At 42.9% G+C, this 27,257-nt stretch overlaps 1 protein-coding gene across 8 annotated transcripts in view; it reads left to right on the top strand.

Moving 5' to 3' along the window:
• Positions 1–8,112: 8,112 nt before the first annotated feature.
• The window catches only part of NTNG1 (netrin G1), a 149,750-nt gene continuing 130,605 nt past the window's right edge, over positions 8,113–27,257 (top strand). For 6 of the 8 annotated variants that reach the window (XM_032696421.1, XM_032696418.1, XM_032696416.1 and 3 more), the window contains exons 1-2: positions 8,113–8,219; positions 14,277–14,976. In XM_032696421.1, the coding sequence (XP_032552312.1) occupies positions 14,731–14,976 (246 nt within the window). In that variant the 5' untranslated portion in view covers positions 8,113–8,219; positions 14,277–14,730. Of the gene's footprint in view, positions 8,220–8,577; positions 9,322–14,276; positions 14,977–27,257 lie in introns of those variants that run through there. The other 2 variants (XM_032696420.1, XM_032696415.1) reach the window with 2 other exon arrangements.

Raw genomic sequence — 27,257 nt, forward strand, 5'->3', positions numbered from 1 at the left:
ATCAAATCAACACCCAGAACTGCTCTTCATAATCCAAATTTTCAGGTAGTAAATGCTTTTATATACTTATTTGTCCCTTTCATTGGGAGGGATAAGGTAGTTGCAAGTACTACTATCCTTGCCCATTGCTCCTGTGTTTTTATCCCATGTCAGAGCACTACTGTAACTCCCTCCTCAATGTTAAATTATGTTTTTCCTTCATGAAAGGAATCCATCAACAACAGAACAATGAAAATTATCCCTGGAGTGTTTCTATTCAATATTAAAATATTGGACCAATTAAAAGTGGTATTAAGTAATGTCCATATTTGTGTAGGAACACGGGCGGGATTGGGTAAATAACCAGTAATTCTCAACTCGTGCATTTTGCCCTGCTGAGGGAACAGAATATAGCTGGTTCTTTAACACAGCAAATGTAATAGTCATTGTGTCCAAACATTAGGTTCCATCTGGGAACTGAATTTAGCTTAGCTGGTTGTTTCAGCTAGTTATCACATACATACTATGAGAGCTCCATGTCTTTAAAAAAGCTGTTTTTAAAAGGAAATACATTTAGGATAGTATCAACAGCTAGAAGGTCTCTGATGACAGATGATGAATTACTGTTAATTACTGTATTACTATATGAAGCAAGTCCAACCTTAGATGCATAACTCAAATGAGAGCAGGGTTAGCTTCTGTACACAAAGGCAAGCAGTAGACCCTGACTCCAAGTCCTGATAAATCTATTTGCTAAAAAAAAGCCCAAGTACATGAAATATTTTCAAAATATAGAATCAAAAGAGAGAGCCTCCATTTCAAAAACAGGTTCAATATTTTTTGACAAACAATCTATTCCTATTTATAATATATTGTGTTTACTATTATATTTGAAAAATGGCTGAAGCTTGCACTGGTGCTGGCCATTTCTATAGAATATTTCATTACTAAAAGCCTTTTTGGAAGTACAAAAAAACCTTGCTGTGCACACTGTGGATCAATTGTATTGACAGCTGTACTCTATGGTCACCCATGCAGGTAAGTAGGCTCACCCAGAACTCAGTTCTTTTAGAGCAACATAAGCCTCAGTGAAGCTCTGTGTGCCTGTGTGTTTCCAGCAGAAAGAGTGCACAAGCAGAAGATGAACTGAGTAGACAGAAATTCAGAATATAGGAAATTTTTGAAAACTTTCCTCCAAAGCACCTTGGACAATTCCACTCAGGGAGTTTGTCACCGTAAAGATGGCTGAGTCATCCCAGCCTAGTTACTTTGAACCCATGCTTATTAGAGCACCCTACTTGCTTTTGATTAATAAGTATTGGCTCATGAATAGCACCTGGACTTTTACGATCTTTGTCTCCTACAGAATGCATAATGATAGCATGAAAATGCTCCAGATAAATCTCTTCCATCTCCTCTCTTATTTCATGGTAGAATATTAAGGTTTACTTTTTCTGGAAGGTTTGACCAGTTTCTGAGGACCCTCATGTCATCCCCACTACTAACCACAACTAATGAACTGACTAGTTAAAGTGTCAACAAAGATGAGAGTTAACAGTTGGTTGGAATAGGATAAAGAAAAGCAGAACAAATCTATAAATAAGAAGTATGTACAAAACGACTAATACAACATTTCATGCTTTGTTAAACTTTTGGTGTTAGCATATCACTACCTTTCCCAAAAAGTCAGCTCAGCCTACTCTGGAAAGATGGCTATTTCCTGTGCAGTTTAGCAAACCACAGTTATATGTGACTTCACTGAAGATGAAGTCACGAACTACATTCCACCTAGTACCAGAAATCAGTGTTAAAATCTGATGCGATTTGTTAAGCAGGGGTCATGAGCACAGCTACAGCTTTCAGCCCAGCAGCTGCTGACGGCTGTGCCCACACCGTAAGGAAGAGCAGTCACACCGTAACCGGGAGCAGCAGCACCGCCGGCCGGGCCCCAGGCGGGACAGCCATTAACAGCAGTACAACCCCAAGGCTTTGTCAGGAGGCTTTTCAGCTGCTGGTTTCTAGGAAATGATGAAATCCGAAAAAACTGGGCTCTGAAGGGAGGAATCAATAGGTGAGAGAAGGATGTACCTATATCTGCTACCCTGCACCACTCTAGTGTATTGTTCTGCACTGTGTAGATTTGTTCTCTGTCCAACTGCTGGAGTGACTTTGACCCCAAGTAGGTTATTTCCTTCTTTTCACTGCAGAGCTGAGGACTGATGCTCTCATAACTGATGTTTCTTTCCCTGCATTGCTGGGATTTTCCACATTTCTGTCTATATTTTGCTTAGGATACACAGCAAAGACTTTTATATTAGACACTTTCTTTTTTTAATAATTATCAACTATTTTTCTTTTCTAAAAAATAGATGTGTGAAGTATTTGTTATGTGCAAAAGAAAACATTTAATTTAATGACATATCTGTTCACAAAACAAAACACCAGTGACTGAAAACAGAATATATGCTACCACTTTGTGAAAGTCATTTACAGCACAGAAAGACCACTTTGGCAGACACATTTATGTCTATACAAGATTAGATTTTGCATTTATTATGGGCATGTGGCATATTATTAATTATTAACACCAAAAATAAATGTTTATGTTTGCAGAAAAACAAGCTGCTAAATTCTGAAAAAATATTGTTGAGGATTTACACATTGTGTCATGTGTGTTATGTAAATGGGAACAGCAGAGATTCAGTATTTATTATTAGAACAAAACATTTTTCATTCTGCAAGTGGAAATCCAGGCTATAATTTACATGCATCTCTGAATCAACAAGTCCAATACTTAAGAACAAGATTTTGTATAAAAAGAACTGACTTTGTTTTCTCACCGAGGGCACACTCCATGGAACTCCTTTGCTGCATTCCCTGGGGAACTGCATGGGAATTACAAAAACACTGCTCCCAGGAGACCTGAAATGGTTCATTTTCTATCCTAGACCTGAGGAAGGAGTAATGGGGTCCCACGCTCTGCTAGCATGAAACAGTCCCAGCTACATTAATAACCCTGCTGATGAGGTAGTCTTCTTCCCAAATTTCATACATACCCTATTTCAAGATTTCAGACCACGATGTCCTGGTCAAAGAAGCTCTCAGCTCTGAAACATGATTGGGAAAGATCTCCTTACCCTCTAAGGAGAAAAAGTCATTATCAAGCTATATGGAAATGGAGGCAGGAGTCAGACTGGCATATCTCTTTATGTAGTGTGCATCAGTGTAACATCATACTCCCAGCTGGCTGCCCAGATTACCTTACTCAGAGGCGTGCCTCCACCGGCCTTTTCCATTAAAACTTCCCAGTGCTGCTAGCTGGGTCCACTCTGTGCAGAGCATTATGATGGAAACCCTGGTCTGGACAAGGCACCTGTAGCTGCCAGCATGCTTCTTCTGTCATCCATTCTGCTCAGAGAAAACCTCTTGCAAACTGTACTGTGATGGAGGTCTCAGAGCGAGGGGTGACATTTTTTCAGTAGGCTCCCTGTCCTGTGCCCTTGAGCTGTGTTGAAGCTCAAGCAGTGTCAAAACACTGCTTAGGGATATCTGCGTTTTCACTGCTTCACTAAATAGAGTCAGGATTTGTCTCCCTGCTTGCACAAATCATAGAACAGCCTGGGTTGGAAGGGACCTTAAAGATCAGCTAATTCCAATCCCCCTGCCATGGGCAGGGACACATTCCACTAAACCAGGTTGCTTAAAGCCCCATCCAACCCTGCCTTGAACACTTCCAGGAATGGGGCATCAACAACTTCTCTGGTCAACCTGTTCCGGTGCCTCACCATCCTCACACAGTAAAGGATTTCTTCCTAATATCTAATCTAAACCTATAACTTTTCAGTTTAAAGTCATTCCCCCTTGTCCTATCACTAAATGCCCTTGCAAAAAGTCCCTCTCCAGCTCTCTTACTAGCCTCCTTTAGGTTCTGGAAGGGGCTATAAGAAGACTCCAGTCTTCTCTTTTCCAGGTTGAACAACTCCAACTCTAATGCAGAAACCTTTTGGTTTTGTCATTTATCTCAATACAGTTTTCCAGTCATGCTCCTGTAAATGACACGCTGCAGGCACTAAAGGTGGAAGCCCAGACCAAAATTCAAATTCTAGCCAACCAACTGACTTTACAGAAGGTTAAACTACCCTGGGCAACGCAGCAATAAAGTGGACAGACAAGCTCTGCCTCTGGGAAAATTTGCTGTTTCTTGGCATTTCTACCCCTGACTCAGCTCAGCGGGGGAGGCAGGGGCAAATTAGCACTACTCTTGTTCTTGTCTCCCACACCTTTTGCCTGCTGCTTCACAAAACCTCCTTCAGCTGGCAGCAAAAGAAGTCAGAAGTACATATGCAGAGTAATGGAGGAGCAGAGCAGCACATGGAGCAGGCAGTGCTCCACAGGAGCACCAATCCACTTCCTGCACAGCAAGACCTTCCCTGATGCCACTCAGCCCCCTCCACCTGCATTCACTGCTTCCTCTCCTCTGCCCTGCCAGGGCAGCGGCCCCACCACGATCAGCCTCTCTGTTTAGAGATCAGGCCTCAGCTTGTGCATCACATCACATCTGCACATTTCACTTTGGGCCCCAGATACCACTATGCTGAAACACTGGACTTCAGGCAGGAAAGCTCCCATTGTCTTTGGATACATTTCCAGGGACACTTACTACTTCAGGCAAAGCCAGGTACTCTGCTACTGCCCAGAGCAGCAGTCCTCTGCTGTGGGGAAATGCATTAATAAAATAATTCTGCTGTATCATTGGAGGTCAACTCGGACTAGAGCAGGTAATAAAAGATTCATAATAGCACATGAGGGGATGCACTAAATAGCCAAACCACAGCTTGAAATCATGCAAAGCTTGTTTAGATTTAGGACTTGGTTAAAAACTTGCAGTTCAGATGGTGTTTCATAGAAAAGTTTGCAATCAGCGATATCACTTCTGTACCAGCAATTTATGCTGCTTCCAGTATAAATTATGCCTTGTAGCAAAGAGTGTCCTAATAGGCATAGATGCTCCCATGTTCAGGCTAGTAATCAAAAATTAATCCTTTTCCCTGATTCCGTTAGGGGCCAATGCCAGCTATTACTGAGAAGACATAAGAAATACTGCTGGAAGCACTTTCAAGATAACACTTTCCCCATGTTGTGACTTTCCATCCTTTGGTATTTAGCAAATGTCTAAATCTTCCCGTTAGTCAATTTCCAATCCCGTAAGGTAGCAGTGGGACCTGCAGTGGTCTGTATGTTTTCAAATATTCCTTTCAAACTTTAGTTAATCTTATCTTCTGTCTACATATCAAATCTGCTTTAGGAATCCTACTAAAGTCCAGCCTCAAGGTGCTGTGACAGCGAGTTACCCAGTCCATTTACATGTGAACAATCATTACTCACTACTAAAGGAGCTGTCAGAAATTCAATACAGGCATTGGTGCAATATTTTCAGTTTGGTTATAAAAGCATCGTCCTTTCCCCATTTAACTCCATCTTATGACTCTGAAAAGAACAAAAACAACACAGACAAGTCTTCTCTGGCTGCTGAATTCCATCTGCTTTTCCATCCTTTCAACAGCCTTTGACAAAGAATTTAAATCAGATCCCTTTTTTCTGATGAGTTTAAAATTTGGCTGTGAATTTGGCCACATTCTCTGAGTGGATCTGATTTTTGGCCATCATTCTTACCAGCAAGGCACATCTAATCTCAGACTTGGTGACACTGCACTCAGACCAGCTGCTCTAGCTTTGATACAGAAGAGGCTCATTAGCATGAAGAACTTAATGATGTTGACATATCAGATGACGCGGTACTGCCTTTAATCTTTGCGGCCAGCCAGTCCCACCAGCCAGGTAATGGTCTCAGCAGAGAGGCCAAAGAGTCTGCGTGGAGGAGAGAAAACTTCCAACACAGCCCTGTAGGTGAGGTTTAGGGCACATGCCCGGAACAGCACAAGGTACAGGGTAGGTGTGAATGGCACACTCAGCTCTGCCCTCCACCGCGTACAACACTGCCGCTGGCATTATTGGGACATGAAGACCTACGCTCTCCACACATGGAAAGGAGGTATCCTCTCCCAGTTCAAGTCTAAAGCAAGAGAGCACTCCTTGAGAGCTCCCACACTATTCACCTTGCAGCCTGGCCCACAGCCACACAAAGCCACCACACATGGAGCACCTTCAAGGCAGAGAAACCCCAAAGCTGTCATGGGCAGGGGAGCTGGTCCATCCACACGTGCCACTGCAGGGACTTGGCTCAGTGCGTATGGTCTCTTGCACTCTGCTGTACAGCCCTCCATCTGTCTTGTAATTAGGAAAACAACCCTTTTCTTCCAACTGCAGTGAAACTCTGCCCCTCTTCTTTACAAAAGGCCTTATGGACCCTCGATGCCTGACACATTCCAGTTCAAGTGGAATGAAAAAATTACTGATTTCCATCTTCTATCCTTTTGAACCACTTCAGGGACCAGAAGGCTGCAAGCAAAGCAAGAACTACTATGGGGGCTGAAAACCCCTGAAGCTGAATTTTCCCACCTCTTTGATCATTCCTGGCTTTCCTACACAAAGAAACTTTTCCATGTATGTGGTACCTGCACTAAGACAGCCACAAAGATTCCAAAGAACGAACAAAAAGGGCAAAACACCACTGCCCACACAGAGAAACAAATGCTGGGAGGAACTAGGAGGTATCTTTTTTTACTTTGCCGGTTTAGCTGGCATAGGAGAAAGAATTAAAACGTCCTTCCTAATGGCTTCTACCAGTTATTTACACAACCTACCAAATTCCACGGCTCAAATGGAGAACAAATCTCTTACTCTACCAGAAATCCCCTGCCTCGTTTCAGCTAGTTATCTACTGGCACTGTAAACGTAAAATTTTGTCAACAAAATACAATGGCACTGTTGCCTACATAAACATATTTAACACCTCTTAATATGCAAAACACGCAAACAAACGATAAACTTGGCTCCTGAGCGTTCACAATGCAGCCAGTATCCCACCGGCCAGCGCTCCTGGGCACCTGCAGTCGGTCAAATTCCGTAACCAAATAGTTGCCAGGAGTAAGCACAATTCCTACACGGGACTCACTAGTCATTATTAGTTTTAGATACTGTTTTGTAGCTTGGAGAAATATGAAAGGGAGAAGTGTGTTTCTCTCTTTTAAGCGATAGAAGTAGAGGACGTGCAGGAGGGAACCGGGCAGCACAGCAGAACGCGGGGCCGGAGTTTTCACGTCTTTCAGGAGCGCAGAAGGGCTGGTACGGGGCGGGCGGTCACGGCAACACCAGCACAGCCCAAGTCGCTCTCCCTCCCTGTTTCAGTGGCACTTAGGTGCTGCGGACGCGGGACGAACCGGCGCTTCCGCGGCGCGCCCAGCACTGCGGAGGGACCCTCCGGCGAGGCGAAGGGGACGCTGCCCTGTCCCCGCGGCCAAGCGCCGGTGCGCTGGGGTCAGCGCGCCGGGCTCGGGGCTCGGACGGCAGCAGCACTGACAGCATCTCCGCCCGTGGCTTCACCAGGCTGAAGCCGAAATAAAACGGGAAAACTAAGGCGAAGGGAGCGGCCGCAGCCCCGCCGGCTCCTGGGCGGCTCCGGCTCGGGTCGGGGCGGTGGGTCCTGTCCCGGTGCCCCCCGGAGGGGCAGGCGGCGCCGGCGGTCCGCCCGCGGGGGTGGTGGGGCGGGGAGCGCGGCGGCGGGGGGGCGGGCGCGGCGGCGGCGCTAGGGCCGCGCGTAGCGCGGGCCCGGAGGTGGGTAGCTGCCGCCGCCCCGCTCGCCGGCAGTCGCGGGGAGGTCCTTCCGAAGTGAGGAGGCGCTGCCGCCGCCCCCCGAAGTTTGGCCGCGCCGCCCGAGACCTCCGTGCCGCAGCCCCGGCCAGGGGTGCGCTCCGCTCGCCCCGCGCCTCATGCCGCGGCCGCCGGCGCCCCGAGCGGGGCCGCCCCCGCCCTGAGCGGCGGTGGCGGGCGGGGAGCCCCGGCGGGCATCGCCCGCCCGCCGCCCCGCCGAGCGCCGGAGGAGTGCGCCCGCCCGCCCGCCGCGCGCCGCCCGCACCCCGCCAAACTTCGACGCCGACAAGTGCCCAGGGCCAGCGGCGGCCCCACCGAGCCCCGCCGCGACCCGCCGGCAACTTTGCCAGGGAGGAGCACCCCCGCCCCGCGGCCCCTCATGCCGCCGCCGAGGGAGCCCCAGCGCGTCCCGGCGCCGCGGCGGCTCCGCGCCGCCCCGTGGTGAGGCTTGGGCAGCCCGAGCCCGCAGGGTGAGTACCGCCCGCCCGCCGCCCCGGGGCGCGATGGGGCGGGGGGCAGCGCGGTGCGGAGGGGCCGGTGCGTGTGCCGGGGGTGTGTGCGGGGTCCCCCCGCCGGGCTCCGGCCGCCGACCGAGGGCGGATCGGTGCGGGCCGCGCGCCCCCTGCCGCCCGCGCGGAGCGGAGCGCGGCGGGGGCCGGGGCTGGTCGGGGCGGTACCTGCGCGGTGCCTCCTCCGCCGGAGTCGGAGCTTGGACCGGGCCGGGCTTTGAAGGGTCGCGGGCTGTGGGAGAGCCCTGAGGGAGCGGGAGCCCTGAGGGAGGGGCGCGTCCCTCGCGCGGCGCCCGCCCCGCAGCGCGGATTCACCCGCGCGGGGGCCGGGGGAGAGCGGCGGTCCCGGTGCGCAGAAGGCGGGGGCGGCGGCGCAGGGCATCGCCCCGTCGGCGAGGAGCGGCGGGCAGGTCACTGGTACCCAGCCTGGAAACAGTTGCTCCCTTGCATCGGAAACTGCAGGCGGCTTTCCTAAACATTCACATGCACGCAGAACCCCCAAAGAAACCCCGCATGGCGGTGAGCAGCGCAGATCGGCTGAACCCGATAAAACAGATGCTTTTATACTCTCAAAGTTGGTGCATTTGCGTTTTTGGCCTTTGCTGAATATACTTTTATTGTTCTGCAATCAACTTTTCAATATTCTGCATCTGATATGGTAGGAGCCAGCCTCACTTCTGCAGAGATGTTATCGGAGACAGTGAGTGGAACAAGCCGTGGAGATTCTTTTAAAGAGGGAATAAATCACTGTCTTGCCTAGGGACAGTGCGGTTGAGGATGAGCAGCTGTGGCCTGGGAAGCCCGTCAAAGGGAATAAAACCACAGCAGAGCTTCCCCTGGCTTGTTTTTTTTGCTGTTGTTGGGGGGGGGGGGGTTGTTTTGGTTTGGGTTTTTAATGTGGAAAAAAATAAACTTTGATTTCTGGCATATTTTTGGACCTTGAAAGAACGGTCACCAGAGAGTTTCCAGCAGTGAGTGGCGATAGTCGGACGGAGTTCTGAACTTTGCCATCGACCCTCAGCCCTCTGACGCTGATAAGAAGCGGCACCAACTTTCTAGCTATGTATGTAAAATATAGGAATAGAACAAATTCAGTGACCAGTAGGCATTCATTTTTGAGGCTAAGAACTTTCAGTTAGAAAGTCACCAGCTCACACCCTAACTTGAAAGCTTGGTAGCCCTTGTACCCTGGATACACTGTGTGAGGAGCATGTATTACCTTACTAAGGGTGAAAAATAATAATCATTAAAATAACTGCTCCAAATGCTAACTTAAATTCCCAGAGGAAATACTTGCAGAACAGACTGGTGCTGGGTACAGAGATATTGAAGACAGTAAGCCCCCATCATAAAGATTCTGTAGGAAAAAAAGCAGCTACGTGTACTAAGGCTCTAAAACTTAAATAGCTGAAGTGCATTTTACTCCGTATGCTGACAGCTGATGATACCTGGCAAGTAGTAGCAGTGGTAGTATGATGTGTCACTCAGCAAAAAATAATGTGGGAAAACCAAAAATATTTCAAATATAGTGCGGAATCCCAGTTTTTTGGTAGCAGAATGCTGTATTTTCTTTTCTTCAGCCAATAAGTATTGACATTTTAAATTTCTCCTGAGGCAAAGAAACTTTTCTCTGCTAAATAGTTAAATAAGCTGGATAATAGAACATAAACTTTGTTTGGAGCAGCATTTGAGTCTAAAGACATCAAAGCAATTGTTTGACTATGCTGCATTTCATACAAGTATTGACAGAAATAATGTATATTGTTAAATACAGGTGCCCTCCTTCTTTGCATAGATGAGTGATTTTGCATTTATGAAAGGGGTCAGTTTGAATACGTACCAGGTTCTCAAGTTGCCTAGGTGTAGCATGGTAAAAAACACTTGAGGTTTGTTAAATGTAAGTTGCATGAGAGTTAGTTCTGTTTTGTAATACACATTATTTCCTATGTTCTAAACTTACTTTAAATAATTAATACCTGGAGTGGACACAAAGGAGCTTTTTACTTGGGCTTGTTGGATACATTCATCTGCTGAAACTGTTAGAGATAACAAACTTGAAACATGTTTCCTTTTGGAAAAATCTGTTCTGCAGCTGGCGGTGTTGGGAGGTGACAGCCAGCACTCCTTGCCTGCCTCTGTTATTTTAGCCAGTTCTCCTCAGGCCGCCATGCACTGTAATCACTGGGTTTGGCTCTCGTTCCTGCTCATGCGTCGTGGCAGGGCGCACTCGATCCAATGCACGATCAGTGTGAGAGGTGATGGCTCGTTATTTTATCACCTCCTTCACGTACCTGCATTTGCCAAAGAGGAAGGCCCGGAGCCCACCCCTATGGATTGCACAGTGACTTCCCAGCAGGGAGCTCGTGCAGGGCATCCAGCCGATGTGGTTTGTGTGGAGGGAGTTATCTGGGGAAGGGGGTGGATTTTCACAGTGATGGAAGGAGGCAGAGGAGGAGTGTTTGCTACCAACACCTGACGAGATCTGAAGTTCTTCGCTGGCACTGATTCTGCCAAGATACATTTTATTTGTTCTGTGAAAGGGGTATATGCTCCATCAGCAGAATTAGCATGCTCTGCGAGGTATGACTTCCCCACCTAGAAAGGGATGGGTGTGCTCAAAGCTCCCTCACAGCTGATTTTAGTCTGGGGGTCAGCTGCATGCTGTTCTTTCTCAAACGGCTGTAACATACTCACTGTGGCCAGAACATCCAGCACTTCCCAGATGGAGCAGTGCTCAGAGGGGAACAAAGAGGCAGCAGATGTGGCCTTCTGCACCGTTGCCTCCCAGGTGCCTCCCAATGTTTTCCATATTGCAGAGGCTGTGGCACATGGGAATGTTCAAGGCCAAAAACGTCCTGCAGTTCATACCGCTGTTGCTCCACAAAGGAGATCTCCAGGAGCGTTGTGCACTGGAGGCTTTGCATACATTAGCTAAAGTCCTTCCAGCAGTTTGCCGTTCCCTCGCTCTCAGTCAGCAGGGAAGCTGATCCCTCTTTGTCACCTCCATGGCCCCCCAACACCCAGGGTGTGCAACTAGCAAAGCACTGCAGGGTGGAGGGGATCAGGGCATTAGTTATTCCTGATTTGTTTGATTATCTTTTTGGAAAGTCAAATGCACAGGCGTTACTAGGGACAAAAAAAACCACATTGCTTTGTGTTGCCCAGAGCTAGAGGCTTAGGGTACAGCTGTAAACTTCAGAAACGTTATTCTAAACTTTTTTTTTTTTTTCAGAATAATTCAAATAGATATTCCTTAGCAATAGAGCGCTGAAATGTAGAGTGCATATTGTGAGTGACTCTGCAAGAATAAATATAAGCAAGACAAATTGTATAGCTCCATCAGAAAAAACCCAGCAGCGCTCAGCACATGATCCTTAATGTGCTTTGGTCAATATCTTTCTTTGTATCAATGGAAGCTCATTAGAAGAAGATATTGCAGACTAACTGAGCCATGCCGTACTAGTTCTTGCCAAAGCTTGACATTTTTAATACATTAATAATATGTCTGTAATGTAATGGAAAACTATTAATCAGAACTGGTTATATGCCAGAAATTTAAGCTATAATTGGCTGCTTCTTGTCAGGAATGTCTGTCGTACACTGCTACAGCTGCTTAATGCTCGGATGTCTTGCACTCCTCTGCACTTTTTTCCTTGTCAGTACACTAAATTCAATCGATGTTATAGTCTATAATTCTGTGTAATGACCATCATTATGACTGGCTTACTTTAATGAGAATTCGTTATATGGGAAGTATTTTAGCACAGTGTGTTAAGTAGTGGCTTGCTTAACATTATTTAGTCCTATCCAGTCCTGTTTATTAGTGGATCTGGGTCTCAGTAGTTATAAAAGGTTATTGGTAACTGAAAAGCTAGCAAGGAAGATAGTAAAGAAAACAAACTTTTTTTCTTTTTTTTTACCTGAATATGTAAGTTCGTTGTCTAAGGATAATTAAATGCAGTAACTTCTTTTTTCTACACACACACACACAAAAATATTATGCCAGCTATGACCAAGCCTTCTCCAATAAAGAGTATTTTATTTGCCATAAATTTAAAATAATTTGGCTCCTTTTCTAGCAGAGGTAGTTGTTTCCCTTTTTTATAATGACTGTTCTAAGCTAGGGAGTCTTGGGGATGGTTTTTTTCCCCTTAAAAATAGTAAAATACATTGGAAAAGACCAGAGGGAAGAGTATGAGATGTCTTCAGAATGACATGGAAAGTGTACTCTGAATTACTGAAGTCCAAAATAATAAGTAAACGCTCCCATTGAAAACAAAAAACTAAAGTCTAAGGTTCCTACAAAAAAAATGGTACTACATAGCGTGCTCCTTGAAAAGATTTAATTTTAATTTGGTCTTAGGTATTTCTGCTTTTGTGTCAAATTCAGATTTGAAGCTTAAATATGTTTGAACTAATTGAGAATGATTATTGCATGAAAATTCAGATATTTGCCGCATATTCTGATAAAATACATGAGAGTTGTATGGTAACACTGGATAAAATGAATATAATGGAAAATTGCATTTACATCCATACGGCAATTATTGTAAATTACTTTGCTATGGAAACACAATTCAACCATCTGTTGGCATTTCATGGTGTCTGTAGTTTAGCTCAGTTTAGGATGAAGCATTATTTAAATATAGGGAGGCTGCTTGCAAATAGCTTTGAAGATAAGTTTTGAAAATGCGCACTACCAATGTGACACGCTGAGGAGCTTACTGGGTCACAAACTGCTTCCCGTGGTTTTGGGGTATAGGAGGGTTCATGCCATTGGGCATAATTTAAAACTGGGAAGCAAAGAAGGCTGCAGAAAGTGGCGACTTATGGTTGTTGCTTAACATCTGTCTCATGGGTTTGCTTAGATTTTAGCATGCAGACAAAGGAATTGTGGAGGTGCTGTGGCAGTTGGCTGAAATCCTCATCCTGCTGAGAGCCCAGTGCCCTGGCTGCCCATCCTCGGGTGGCATGGGCTGACACCAGGCACAAGCTGGAGTTCCTAGCCCTGATTTTCCTTGTCCGTGTTAGGGCACTTATTCTGTTTTTGCTGTTTCCCTTGTACGTAATTTGTATTTTTACCTGTATTTTTTAAGAAATATATATTTTAATATGTTGTGATAGCATTATATAGTTAGTATATAACTATAGTATATAGTATATTATTAGTATATAGTTAGGTAGTTGTGTATAGCATTTTATACCTGTAATAGTGTGACTGAGGTGCTACAAACTAAGGGAATTTCTATTTCCTTTCTGAAGAGAGGAAAGGGCATATATCTGCTGTGAAATAATTGCTGAGTACTCAGGTACAGCCACACTCAAACCTAAGAGGGAGAAAGTAAGAGGGGGAAAACATCCTTATAATAACTACAATAAACCATTATCCTTATCAGTAGTTTGTCATCAGTGTGGTCAGTAAATCACAGTGCAAAGAAAAAAAAAAAAAAGGAGCAAAGCTCTTCCAATGCAAATGAGAAATTTCAAGGAAATTGAATTGTGCTTGCCATATCTTTGTTATTCTTTAAAAAAAAAAAAAAAATCTAAGAAATGCGTAAGGCTTTTGGAGCTCATTGACCAAGAAACTACCAGCACCTTGTAGTCCTGATACCCAACTCTGTGTCACTTTAAAAAAGAACCTTCCTGCTGCTGCCCACAGTGCTGGGCTGCCTGCTCCCTGCCTGCCTGCACCATCTGGGCAGTGGTTGAGTTCAGTAGTTTGCTCTCCTGTTTTGCTAGGGTAAAAAATACAGTTTTGTAAGCAGGAACCTCTAAATCACCTGGAACATTATAAATTTGTCTTTGTTAGAGAAGAGTTAAACCTTTCATGTCAAAATACTTTTTACTGTGAATGATTTTGGTAGTTTGTTCATTCTAGCACAGCACCCACAGTAAAGGTTACCCATATTATACCAATTTGCTTTATATTGTATCAAACCTCCAAAATGTCAACATATCGTATATTTTGTAATGCATCGATTCTTGGACAATAACTCTAATTTTTATTGTTTCTAAAAGGGTGCTGGTGCCAGAAGAAAAGAATGATTGATGGGAAACAGACACCAGCCTGTAGACACTCATCCTTTTGCTTCGGATACTGATTTATCAGTGTGTCTGGGCATCCCCTGCGAGCCCTGAACACAGAGGATCACTCAGGGTTATCGACAGTGTAGCTGAAGACCTGCAACTTCACAAATTATTATCTGCTATTGGACATCTTTTACAAGAAGCCTGACAGATAAGTTATAAGACAAAGGACAAACGCTGCATTGCTGTGAAAGGCTGTCATCAGGGCCTGGGTGGCTTCTACCAAAGTCTTTAACATAGTGAAATAAACATCCTATCCTAATGCTTCACGTTTGAGTTGGAACCTATTTTATAAATATATACATGTGTATGTACGTATAATCTATAGACCGCACGTAAGCCAGCACTGAGCATCCTTGCAAAGGTGACATAAAAGGATTTAGAAATGTATTGGTCAAGATTCCTGTCACTTCACGCCCTCTGGGTTACTGTCTCCTCCATGATGCAGCATTACCCTTCTGTGTGGGGACACTATGACGTGTGTAAGACTCAGATTTACACAGAAGAAGGAAAAGTATGGGATTACATGGCCTGCCAGCCAGAAGCCAGAGATATGATCAAATATGTAAAAGTGACTTTGGATCCTCCAGACATAACATGTGGAGATCCTCCTGAGACCTTCTGTGCAATGGTAAGGCAAGCTTTTCATTTTGCAAAATTAGTGGGTGTATATTTGTGATAAATGGCTTCAAAATGGAAGCCCTAGAGCACACATGAAATTATGCAAGAAAATCTGCATCATATTCCAAAATGTGAAAAGTTCTGCTGAACAAAATGCTGAGCAGTACATTAAGCTGGGCAATGAGATGTTCTGTTTATGAGTACCTGACTTGACTTTACCTGAATTCGGTGTCTCTCTAGGTCAACTCTTAATGCGTCAAAAGCAGCATAAAACTACTAGTGCACTAACCCATAGCTGGGGTTGTCTTTGCCTGCATCAAGAAAGACTTGAGTGAACTGATTCCAATACAATCAGTTTAAAGTATCATAGCATGGTATAATTAAGCATAGTTTCCAAGCAATGAGACCAACTGAACTCAAATTGCTGAAGCTTAAAAGTGATAGTAGGAGCTGAGCTGGTAAAGTTTTTCCAGCTAGCCCACACAGCCATAGACAGCATTGCTAGAGCCTTGCTACTGCACACAGCATGTCTGTACCTGTGCATGTGGACAATGCAGCAAGAAACCCCTGCAAGTGGGGGCCAGCTCCACCATCTACTCACAGCTTTCTTCTTAGCTGGAACTGTAGGCATTTGAGTAACCTAAAAGAGACTAAAGTCAAGCTCCTTATTTTAGATGGTCCTAAAATTAGAGACCAGATTTGGAAATGTTTGGCATGGTAAATGATTGTACAGATATGAGAAACCAGACAGACACTATATATACAGATATATATATGTATATCAATCTTTTACAGCTGTGCTGCTCCTAAGTGTTTGATAAATCGTGCTGTGAGAGATCATTTGAGTTAAAGGAGATCTTCAACTTCTTTCTCCTCACAAACTTAGAGGATTCATTTTATTTGCCACTGAATATTTCTCAAACTTCTGTTTGAGATACAAAACATGTACTTTCTTCTGCTAATACAGCACCAGAAACCTACATCACATTACCTACGTAATTTAGATTTGAAAAACCAAGGAGTTCTGGTAAGTGAGGTTATGATAACTGAGAAAAGTCTACAAGATACCTATTTGCCTGTGTACAAATCATCATTGCTGGGTGACAGCATCCCCGCAGGAAGGAAATTTGCTTTTAAATGTCTTGTGGCATCATTTTCCACCACTACTGGTCTGTGAGAAGTTCAGATCCAACCACACATCCATTTAGGGCATTATTTGCACGCGTGCAGCTGCTTCCCACATACATTATGGTAATAGCCACGTGATAAATTGCAGAGCTACATGAATAAATTACATGCACTATGAACCTTTAACTGCACCACTTGCTCTCTGCCCACTAATCCATCTCTGCTGACATGGCTTTGACACTCTAAACCTCCAAGCAGTTTCAAGCAGCCACTGTTTAGAAACAAATAAGAGCCATGTGCCCCACATAGTATCATCTTTTCTTTTTTCTTAATCTTGAAATATATTTTCTCAATCTTGAAATGTATTTTCTCCCTCTGAATAATAATAGCTGTGATTTAGCCCTCAGTGATGTTTACTAAACTCATCATGTAATATGAAAATTTGTTATTTTAATGAAAAAAAAAAAACAAAACTGTCCAGCAAAACTTGTTTCTTCCTTTTAGTGCAGATAAACATTGCAGCAGTTCCTCTCTTAAGTAATTCCTCAGGTTTCTGAAGGCCTTTGTTATCAGTCCATTCTCTAGTTAAAATAATGATTTTAAACATAAAAGAACCAACCAAACAAAAGACATTTTGACTAAGTATTAAAAATGGTGCCAGAACTCCTCCTGAAAACATTTGACCTCGCAAGGTCATCAGTGCTGTGATGTGGGATGAAAGTTTGCTTGGGAATGACCTGAGGTTACAGCTGTAGCCCCCTCGCAGCTTAAGCCTGTGAGATGCATAAGATGCACGACAATCCTCACGGGAAAAGTAGAGAAAGAGAAACAACTGGGGGAGAGGGAGAGAGAGCCCGCACATGAGGGTGTGTATTTAGTGACGCGAGTTTAGAGTGACTGACTCCTATGTCGTAAACCCTTGCATTTGTTTGCAGTATAGCTGTATATTGTACATACACACTATATTTGGATACACACTGGTAATGGCTTGGCTTACTTGAAACATTAGGAAAATGACAGAAATATTTGATATTCCCAAAGTACTGTCCATGGCCACAGCAGAGCACTCTCATCCCTAAAAAGAAGGTTGAAGCAGCCTTCTGTTTTATTTCCATGTCAGTTCTAGGATCAGGCTTAGTAACTTTCTTTTCACCACAGACTATATGGACTCAGGTACTAGCTGTTGAGTCTCTGTCAGCTTTTGGTGTAGTATAGATTATGTCCTTGAAACAAACCAGACTGAGAGGTTCATCCAAGTCCTACTGGGAAATTCTGGTAGAACCTAAGGAAGTCTGTGAGAGGGAGATGATAATAATCTGCAATAACACACAATGCAGTCATGTGTTGCAATGTGCACAAGCATACAATACAGAGGAGATGGGCAGGTAAATTTGCCTCCTGCTTATTTCAGCATATTCCCCATGGAATTAGATGATCCTCCTAGTCCATTATGAATTTTTACTTAATGAGCTTGTTGAGTTTACAGACTGTATAACAGGGTTTTGCATACATAGATTTGTTGCAAAATTCACCACTCCTAGTTGGTATCTAAGCCCAGCACATGGTAGCTCACCACTTGCAGGTACCTTTGGGTTGTCCCTCCAGAAAAACATTTGTAGGTATTATGGGGAACATGCAGAAGGAAAACTACCCCACAGTTGCTTTTACGCGTCTATTCTGAGAATAACATTAGAGTCTCTGGTGACATTCAGTACTGACAGCTCTTGAGATTATTCTGAAACCTCAAGCCCCTGGAGTCCTATGATTATGTGAGATTCTCAGCTTTCATTTAAAACATCATCTTTATTTGCTTAGTCCTTCTGGTTTCAGGGAAAAGTTTGGAAATTAAACCAAGAAGCTCAAAAAGCAGAAGCCAAATAAATAGCCCTTCAAATTATTATTTGTTTAAAATCTCATCACATTATAAGTCATTCAGGATTTTTAGGGCTTGGAAAGGATTTTGTGCAAGAGAAGAGATGCATGAAAGAAACTTATAAACAAATAAGTGGTTCCCTGCTAAGAGCAGTGAACAGTATATAGACATGGAGTTGCATGTGTCTGTAAGGAGGATGTGACAGCATCCTACCACAACGGGTAGTACTCCTCCTGCCAGGATAACCAGCTCCCTGTGGAAAGGGTTGACTGGTCACCTCTGTCTTCCCTGTATGTTTTAAAGCAATTTTTAGTTGTTTAGAGTGAGGCACAAATGCTGGCAGAAGGTGCATGTCTGCTTTCTGTGGTATTCTTTGAAGGAAATTTGGCCATCTTCTGTCAGTCACAGAGTTGGACTGAACAGCCACAGTGCTTGAGCCAGTGTGACCGTTCCTGCAGGTCTGTAATTCATGAACTTTGAGCACTTGGCATTGCTAAGAGTGTGTCTGGCACCGTACGCTTATGCTTAGTTGGCCTGGGAGGAGAGGGAAGGAAGAGGAAGGAGAAGAGAGAAGAGAAAGAAGCTATTTACATTTGCAGAACTGCAGGGTTCACTTTGCAGAGATACTGTAAGCAAATTCTGAAGTACTTGGTTGTGCCAGTTCTTGTGGCTTGCAGCATTTCCATTTACAAAACAAATCTGCTTTAAATCCCTGGGAGTAACTAATAGTTGGTGAAATCTACTTCCCTCTTTGTAAGCGCTTGTTACAATTCCACAATACTCTGTCCAGTCATAAAAATAAACAAATCTGACATCTGACTGTCACCATCTTTGGCCCTGCAAGAACAGCACATGGGTGGCTTCTGGTTTCTTTATTTCTAAAGCATTTGCTGTCTATACAACTGGTACAAGCATCAGGAACCCCATGATGCACACGGCTCAGGGGTCCCATCGCCCTACTCACACCTGCCTTGCACACGGACTAGCCCTCTTTCCTGAAATCCAGCCTTTAGCATGAAGTTTGCATTCAAACCTTAGCCAGCATTAGTGTGCAAATTCATCATGAATTTAAGCAGGAGACTCCTAGTGGCTATTGCTGTAATTTGCAAACTAGAGATGAATTTGTTACCAACCTATGTTTGCAGCTAAGCTAGGTCTAAACCCAAACAGAAAATTGTAACACCATCCCACATCCCAAGGGCTAAAAAATGATGAAATTATCATCAATTATAGTTGCCTGTAGCTAATTTCCTTCATAGGGTAAACAGAAGCTTGAAAAGAAGCCTGCAGATGGGAGTCCTGAGCATTTGTACAATTTATAGAGCAGAAATGCTGATGACAGTAGAAATTTGAGCCCTTGAGTGCTCCTCTGTATTTCATAGCCAATCAAAACTAAATTAAGAAACAAAGATTATTAAAAAGTCGCATGTAATTCTGGCATAATATTATGAGGTGGACATTAAATTTTTCCCTCTGAGACTTTCAGCATCATTAATGTAGCGTTCCTTTAATTACAAGTAGGCTCATATTCCTTAAAAAAGGGAAAATACTGTGTAGCATAGTTAGTGATACCATTATTATGTTTACTAAAATAATTAAATGAACAGATACTTTTCTGAGTAATGTATAAATCAAAATGTGAAATAAAAATTGGTTTTGGAAGCATTTTGGCATGCATACATGCATTCTCGAGAAAGACATTTTAAAATAGTGTTGAGCAATATCATTAAGAGATGCTGTTAAGAAAAAAGCTCTTTTCTTTTATGGGCTGAATAAGAATATACAATCCTTCATATTTATTCTGTCTGTGTAATCTTATTAGATAGCACAGGGTAGAATGGGAGCAGGGAGTTAAAGATGAAGCTATTGCTACTGTCTTGTTTAAAGTGCATTTTCATAGTTGTATATTTTAAAAGTATGTACAGCTCAAAGTTATTGCAGACTTTATTTGCGGCACCTGCATTCATCTAATTTGAATTCTTTTTGAGCACGTGTAGTTATTACAAGTGTTGCTTTGTCATTGTAGGAAAGCACCTTATCCTTCAGGGAGGAGAGTGTTTTGGTGTTTCCTCTTAAATTACTGAATATTTAATTTCATTTCTAATACCCTGAGACTCGTATGGTGAGCTACAACCCCTTCCCCTGACCCCCGTGTAGGGCAGGACACCTCAGCCACCCCACTGATATGTCTGTTCCCGCCGAAGCACCACTTAGCTCCGTAGGTAGCAGCCTCAGAGCAGCTGTGAGGACGAGAGGAAAGCGAGGAGGACACGAGAAGCACACACCGTGCCCTTTGCTCCTGCCGTCCCCCCCAGCGCCCTCCCACTGGTCAGCGCGGAGACAACATCCTACCTGTGCCTTCGGCAGCGGCTGCTGCAGACACTTCAAAGGCGCCTCGGTCCTCGTGGGAAAGGATCTCTTGGTTTCATAAAAGATAAAAAAAAATGAGTATACTTAACGACAGCAGGAATAAAAAAAATAGCTTGGTAAAATCTCTGTTTTCTTCCAACTGGAAGCAGTCTAAAAATTAATAATTGCTCCTAAATCAAAACTGAGGATTGGCAGTAAAACAGATTTGCATTTTATTCATTATCACACATCAAGATTTCCCAGTAAATCATTAACAACACTCAAGCCAGTTGCCTTTTTTTTTTTATTCTCAGTTACACTTTGGGTACTGGCATGTTTTCAAGCCTTAAACAAAGCAAAAGCATGCCCACAAAGTACTTAAGTTGTTAAAACTATATATTTGGGGCTAAAACAGGATTCCTAAACAAAGTCAAGGGCTTCTACATATTTTCAGTTGCAGAGTTTTAAAGCACATCACTGGTATGTGTAGAAGTGCATCCTTTTAAGGAGACATATATTTTATAAATACACTTTGTAAAAGCAGCTGTTAAGCATTTTCTAACATTGCCTTTTTTCCGTTTGGTACTTGCTCTTCTATTTTGTTTCCCTGCCCCTGAATTTAGCTGAGAATAGTAGATATTTTTAGACAATTATTTTAATAACAATTGACGTTGAAAAGGAAGGAACAGCTCTGGGGGTGATTGTGGCTCTATGGATGAGGTTCTTACAAATACCTGAGCTGGTGACCCCCCTGCTCCTCTCCTTCCAGGCCCTTCAAAGCACCAGGTGGATATCTGGGGGGAGCTGCTCAAGTACTTCGGGAGCTTGGGGTTTTGGCCTTGTTTGGTTGTGGAACCAGCAACACCAATATTATAATTAAATAAACAACTTCCCCTATAAAATGAATACCCAGACATCCATGGGGAATGTGAGTGGCTTGCTGTCAATGCAGCTGGACCAGAAATGTCCCCTCAGCAACACCTTTAGTGCCATCTTCTGCAGTAAAACAATACTACTTTATAAATAAAATCTTTACTAGCAACCTGTTGTAAAGTGAACCACTTCTGGTGGGGCAGAGGTGATCTCGAGCTTGTGGCTCACTGTAGGGAGACTCCTGACAAGATTTGTTGGGGTGCAGAGCCAATGCAGTAAAGCAGCATCCAGACTGGTGCTTCTCAACCGGGGCAGGACAGCACATCCCTCCCGGACTCAGGGGAGGCGGCACCGGGTGACCCTGTTTCTTCTCTGCTAGAAACCCTGAACTGAGAATTTTTTCCAGGGTGGTAAATCCTCTTTTCAGCAGAGTGACCTTTGGTTTCTAACTGGAGGAGCGGTGGTGCAGGATCACCCCCCTCACAGCAATCAGCCAGTTTGCTTTCGCACATTTTGGTCAGGGGCACGATGTCCTGCAGTCCCAAGTGAGCTGTGCAGCGTTAGGCTTTCCAGGCTGCTGTCTTATTTTGAGGACAGCATACAAGGAGTGTGATATTATATTTCTTCCTGCTGTGATGGACAAGTCTCAGAGTGTGAATTTTGGATTTACTTGGCAGAACTGAGCAGAAATAGTTTTACACTGCTCAGGTTTGTCCAAATTATCTGCATAAACATGTTTTTCCTTCTTCATTTAGTACTTGTATGTCTCTAAACCGCAGAGTTTCATGTTTCTTTCTTGCAGAGCTTATATTTTGTAACGGCTAAAAATCACTGGAAACCAAATGCAGGTTCCTGAGGCACTTCCATATATTAAAATTTCCATCTGTAAGCATCTTAGTTGAAACAAAGCCAAGTGAACTCAGCCAACAGTTCTACAAACCTAATGTACGTCAGGACAACCAGTTTGGTTTCTGAGCTCCCCAGAGTCCTTTGAGAAGGTAGAAGTGAGTAAGTTGACTCTCAAGTAATGATTTTAACATTTAGAGATTTATATTACTTATAAAGCATCTGGTCCCATATACAGCCCAAATCACCTTCATTTGTTCAAGAAAAATTAAATGAACAAACTGAGACAACAATCATGCTCTTCCATCCCTTCTGCTCCATGCTGGGGAGCAGAGGGGGAGACAAACCAACAAGCAGTAGCAGTCCCTGTTGACAGAGTATGGAAATTATCCACCTCCTTATGCAAGGATGAAAACCTGTTGTTTGTTTTTATCCACAGAGTTTAGAAAGGGCTGAATTTCCTGGACATGGTCAGTTTTAGTATGAGTACCACTGATGCTTTTTTTTTAATACAATACTGATACTGTTTTGCCAAAGCTGCCATTTCTGATACATAAAACAGCATACTTATTTAAGAGTAGCTAAAACCAGGTGAGAGATTAAACCAAATATTTTTTTACATTTTTCAAGGCCTATGAGTACTAGGTAAATCTGAAAAGTAAAAAAATATCCCAGACACTATGCAGATCATTGACTGATGAGATACAGATCCCTGTGTACACTGGAATGCTAATCTCCCTAGCTAAAATGTAGGAAGTAGTTCTGTACCCAATTTACTTGTAGAAACAATGACTGTTGATACACATTTTAAGTATGGAAGTTTGTGTTTTCACAGGTCACTTGCAGTGACATCATCTTGATCTACAAGTACAAATATAGCTAGGGACATGAAAATCTTTGGCATTGAGCTGACTTGGCAACGTGCATAAGTGATTTCATGTAGCTTTGATGTTTGCTGTGTTGTATTTTCTGGAAAATGGTTTTATTTCTTATCTTCTAGTTCTTTATGCAGATTGTTTATGTGGAATTTAGGAACAAAAAAGGAGAGGAAAGAAAAGGGTGCAAATGAATTTTAATTATGTTTACTACGAGCAAAAAATTGTACTATATCAGGGATATTTTATGTCAGGCTTCATCCCAGAGAGAATTTTTATAGCTAAGTAGTTGTAAAACCTTTAAAAGAAGACACCATTATGATGAAAGGAGCATTTTCTTACATGTACGTGCTGTGTCTTTCCAACATCTTGGTGCATTTTAGATTTTTATCTGTAAAACTGTCAAGAGCCACATTTTAGCTCATCAATTTGATTTTTACCAGCTACACCTGCTCATAAGACGCTTTCTTCTAGCAAAAATTAGAAACAGAGTTACTTGTGGGTGACATTTACAAGTGACTGGGGAGGAGGGAAGCTAAAAAATAAATAAATAAAGAGGAATAGCAAACAACTACACAAAAGCCCTCCTCCTTTAAAAACAGCAATATGCATAGCTATAGAAGAAAAGTACAGAATGCAATTTTCTAACTGCTAAAACAACTTTTTCTACACGTGCTATTTTCCCTGTCTATTTTTATCGCAGGCTTCCAGACTCTGACAAGCCTCTTGGCTTCCTTGACCATATGGATCTGCCAAGTGGTAGGAATACTGTAGGGATAGCCTGCAGAAATATCCTAGCAAGGTGTCTCGCTTTGCAAGAGTTGACTCAGACTTCCAGACATGTTAAGTAATGGCTGTAAGGGGTTCAAGCATTGTAGCTCTCCTCACTAAATTTGTGGGGTAAATTTTTGCCAGTAGTTTGCAGCCAAAAACCCCTTTTTTTCTGAAAAAGAAGTAGTGAGATAAGCTTTTGAAAATAAACGGTTAAGAGCATAGAAGCTTTTGTTATCTAAAGCACTGGCTTTGATTTTTTAAAAAAGGTGTCCTTCAATAACTAAAAGGCAGGTAGAAGTGAATCAGCATGTATATTTTGTGCCTAACACTAGTGTTTGATTTTCCATAAACAGGACTTGAAATGTGATCTTCCGTTGAAATTAATGGGTCCTTTTTTGCACAACAGGACTCCTCCTAACAGCAAAGGATGGTGACAAAATAAGGCTTCCTTAGCAGTGTGCATTATCCTCTGTACTGTACTGGTTTGAAACTCTGAAACTGGAAACCTTAAAACCATCCTAAGTAAAGGCATGTAAAGTGAGCTTCAGTGCAGGGAAGGTTGTCTGTAGTGACAGGATTTGGATAATGGGACATTATCCATCTTTTCTTGGGTACAGTTTTGGGGCATAGAAGAATACACTGAAAGCATATTTTAGATCATCTAGCTGGAAAATGCCAGCTGCAATAGACAGATAGAATACATAAGAGGGTTTCCCTATTAAAATATGCCATTTCAGTGTTGTGCATCTCATGGCTTATTTGTGTTCTGTCCTTTTCAATTATTTACTATTATTACTAATCTTCCCGTAGTTCTCCATAATTGCATCATCATCGGTTGCAGCACTTGAACATTAGCTAACCATCATAATTTATGAACTTTAAGTTTTTTAGGTTTAAAAAGAAGTCTCAAAAAACACTACAAGTTGCCTCTTTTTGTTAATCAGAAAAGGTGGGATTTTCAGCATAACATTTTATGAAATTTTAAAGCCTTGACAGAGAGTATGCCATTTTTCAATGTTAAACAATGAACTGATGTCTGAAATTCATGTGGGGTTTGTTTGGGTTTTTTGAAGCCATATACACATTTGCTTCCCCTCCTTCTACAAGTTATTTCAAGTCCTCAGCTGATGTAAAGGGGTGTGTGTGCATTTAGTGGCGTAGTGGAAAAGGTAGCTCCCATGCATCTGCCACTTGTGCTGTCCATGCACCCCTCCTGTGTGCCATCCCCTCTCTCCATTCACCCCAAAATGTACGCTCTTGAAAATTATGGGGAAAAAAAAGACTAATGAGAGAAATGAGGAGGTGTTCCAAAGAACAGAAGAGCCTGCCTTCCTCCTCACTGCATCCCTGTCTTGTCACACCTTAAATGCTCCACACCTTAAGAAGCTAGCAGAGCTGATGGGTTTGTTCTTTCTTGGACTTCTACTTTTTCTGGGTAAAAGTCTCTTTGAAAAGGGTACAGACCCATACAGACCTCATCTGGGGACTTTAGATGGGTACGGGTGAAGTGTTTTCTAAATGTTTTCAAAATTTAAAGATTAAATAGTTCAACAGTAGGATGGGAGAAGTGTGTGCTGAAATGTGGATCCATGGATGAGAACCCTTCATTGTGCTGCTTTTCCTAGGTGCACACTCTCTAAGACAGTAAATACATTGCAGGAGCTCGGAGAAAGCAGGCACAGTCTTTTTACAGGCCACGTTCAGCTCTTCTGATCAATGATAATTTGGATAAGAATTTGGAGTAAATGTCATTCTGGTGATTGTGTCTTGTTAAGGGCCTCATACTGCTAAGTAATGGGCTTGGAATGATGAAATTGTGCATAAGATCAGAAACAAAAATCAGAAAGCAGCAGGGCCCCACTGGATTTAACCTTAGCCTCAGGGGTTTTTTCAGTTCCCATCCTCAAGGTCATTGCACCTGTACTAATGCAACCACCAAGATCCTCCTCCTGCCAGGCCAGTTTTTTCTCATACTCCAAAAGATTTACAGGAACTGACCAAGAAAAAAAATCATGTTCTTCACAAATTACTGCAGAGATGAATGGCAGCTGTGCTCTCAATGACCTGTTTTAACACTTTTTTTAATGACACCACCCTATACGAGCTTCTCTCAACTCCTGTCACATAAGCCACAGTTGGGTTTTTTTGTCTTTCATCTTAGCCAAACACCAAGGCCTCAGAAAGTAAATGTAATGGCTGTACTGAGCAAGCCTTTGCTGTCGCTGCCTTTACTCTGGATTACTAATTGTTTCGTTTATAATTATGAACTGTATGAAGCCTTGCCGGAAGAGCAGAACAAGTTTACTTTTACAGTGATGAAATAAATCATAAATTGCAAAAAACTGTTTTTAATAGTGAATATTTTTGAATTCAAAAATATCCCTCTGAACCAAGGATCAGATGCACAGAATTTTGCTGAGAAATACAGCAGTGCAGCTATAGCAAAGGGCTGCTGCTGAAGAAGAGGGCAATAAACCTCATTTGAGCTAGGAAGGTGGCCTGCAAGGTGATGCCAGTCTCAGTGGCAGACGCTACCCTGTATTACACACACCCACAGTGTCCCAGGAGGTGTTGCAGCCCCTAAACAACCCATGGTGCACGCAGAGAAGCATATAGCAATGTTGCATCTCAGAAGATGATGACACAGATCCCTCCTATTTCTATGCAGAACTTGGAGAACTCTTGGATAACTTGTTTCCAATAGAAATCAGCTTTTCTCCATATGAGAAATGCCTATGAGGTTCTAACAGTTTTGTCACACAGACTTTGTCAGAAGACATTATCTGGCCCATAAACACATGAAGCAGAGAAACTTATACCTGAGCCTACAATACCGCTGTACCTGATAACACAGATATTTATTTCAACCCTGCGCTTCATAGATCTCCACATGCCAGGTAGTTGGCTTCAGTTATTATCAGCTTTAATTATTTATAGTTTTCTGCCCTAGGTTTCTTAAAACTTTATGCAGAAAAGCAGTACAGAAGGTAAGCACAACACAAAATAAGGGCACACTTTACAGGGAATCTACAGAACCTGAAACTAATGAGAAAGAGTCCTTTCCTACAGTACCTGTGGCTCAACGTCTTATTGTGCAATCCATGAACCTTGCAGGCTTTGAGCAGATCTGCAGCTGTAGAAAAGAGCTGTTTCCCAACTTAGTTTGGGTTTTTGGTAGAATATTTTTAGGTTTTCTCAGTTTGAGTCACATTTCAACTATTTTGCTTCTTTTTTGTAATTTTCTTTGTTAATTGTATGTGCAAGGGTCACAGAACTAAAGTTGTAAAAAAATCTAATTTTATTGTGCAGTTGATTTATGAAATGATGCTCAGTTCCTTCAGTTTGGGAAAATAACATATACCACTAATAATCTCTCAGAACTGATTTAACACCGTATTCTATTGCAGTGCTAGGAAGAAGCCAAGGACTTGTAACAATCTGTCATTTGCAGTGACATTTTTATTACTCTTTCAGAAATGCTGTGCTTTAATTGTCTTCCTGCTTCAAATCAACTGCTTAGTTTGCTTTATCAGTATTTTTTTCTCTATAGTTACAGTTGCCCTTGCTATAAGA

The sequence above is a fragment of the Chiroxiphia lanceolata genome, chromosome 9 (genome assembly GCF_009829145.1).
Source record: "Chiroxiphia lanceolata isolate bChiLan1 chromosome 9, bChiLan1.pri, whole genome shotgun sequence".
In the NCBI taxonomy this organism is placed as follows: domain Eukaryota; kingdom Metazoa; phylum Chordata; class Aves; order Passeriformes; family Pipridae; genus Chiroxiphia; species Chiroxiphia lanceolata.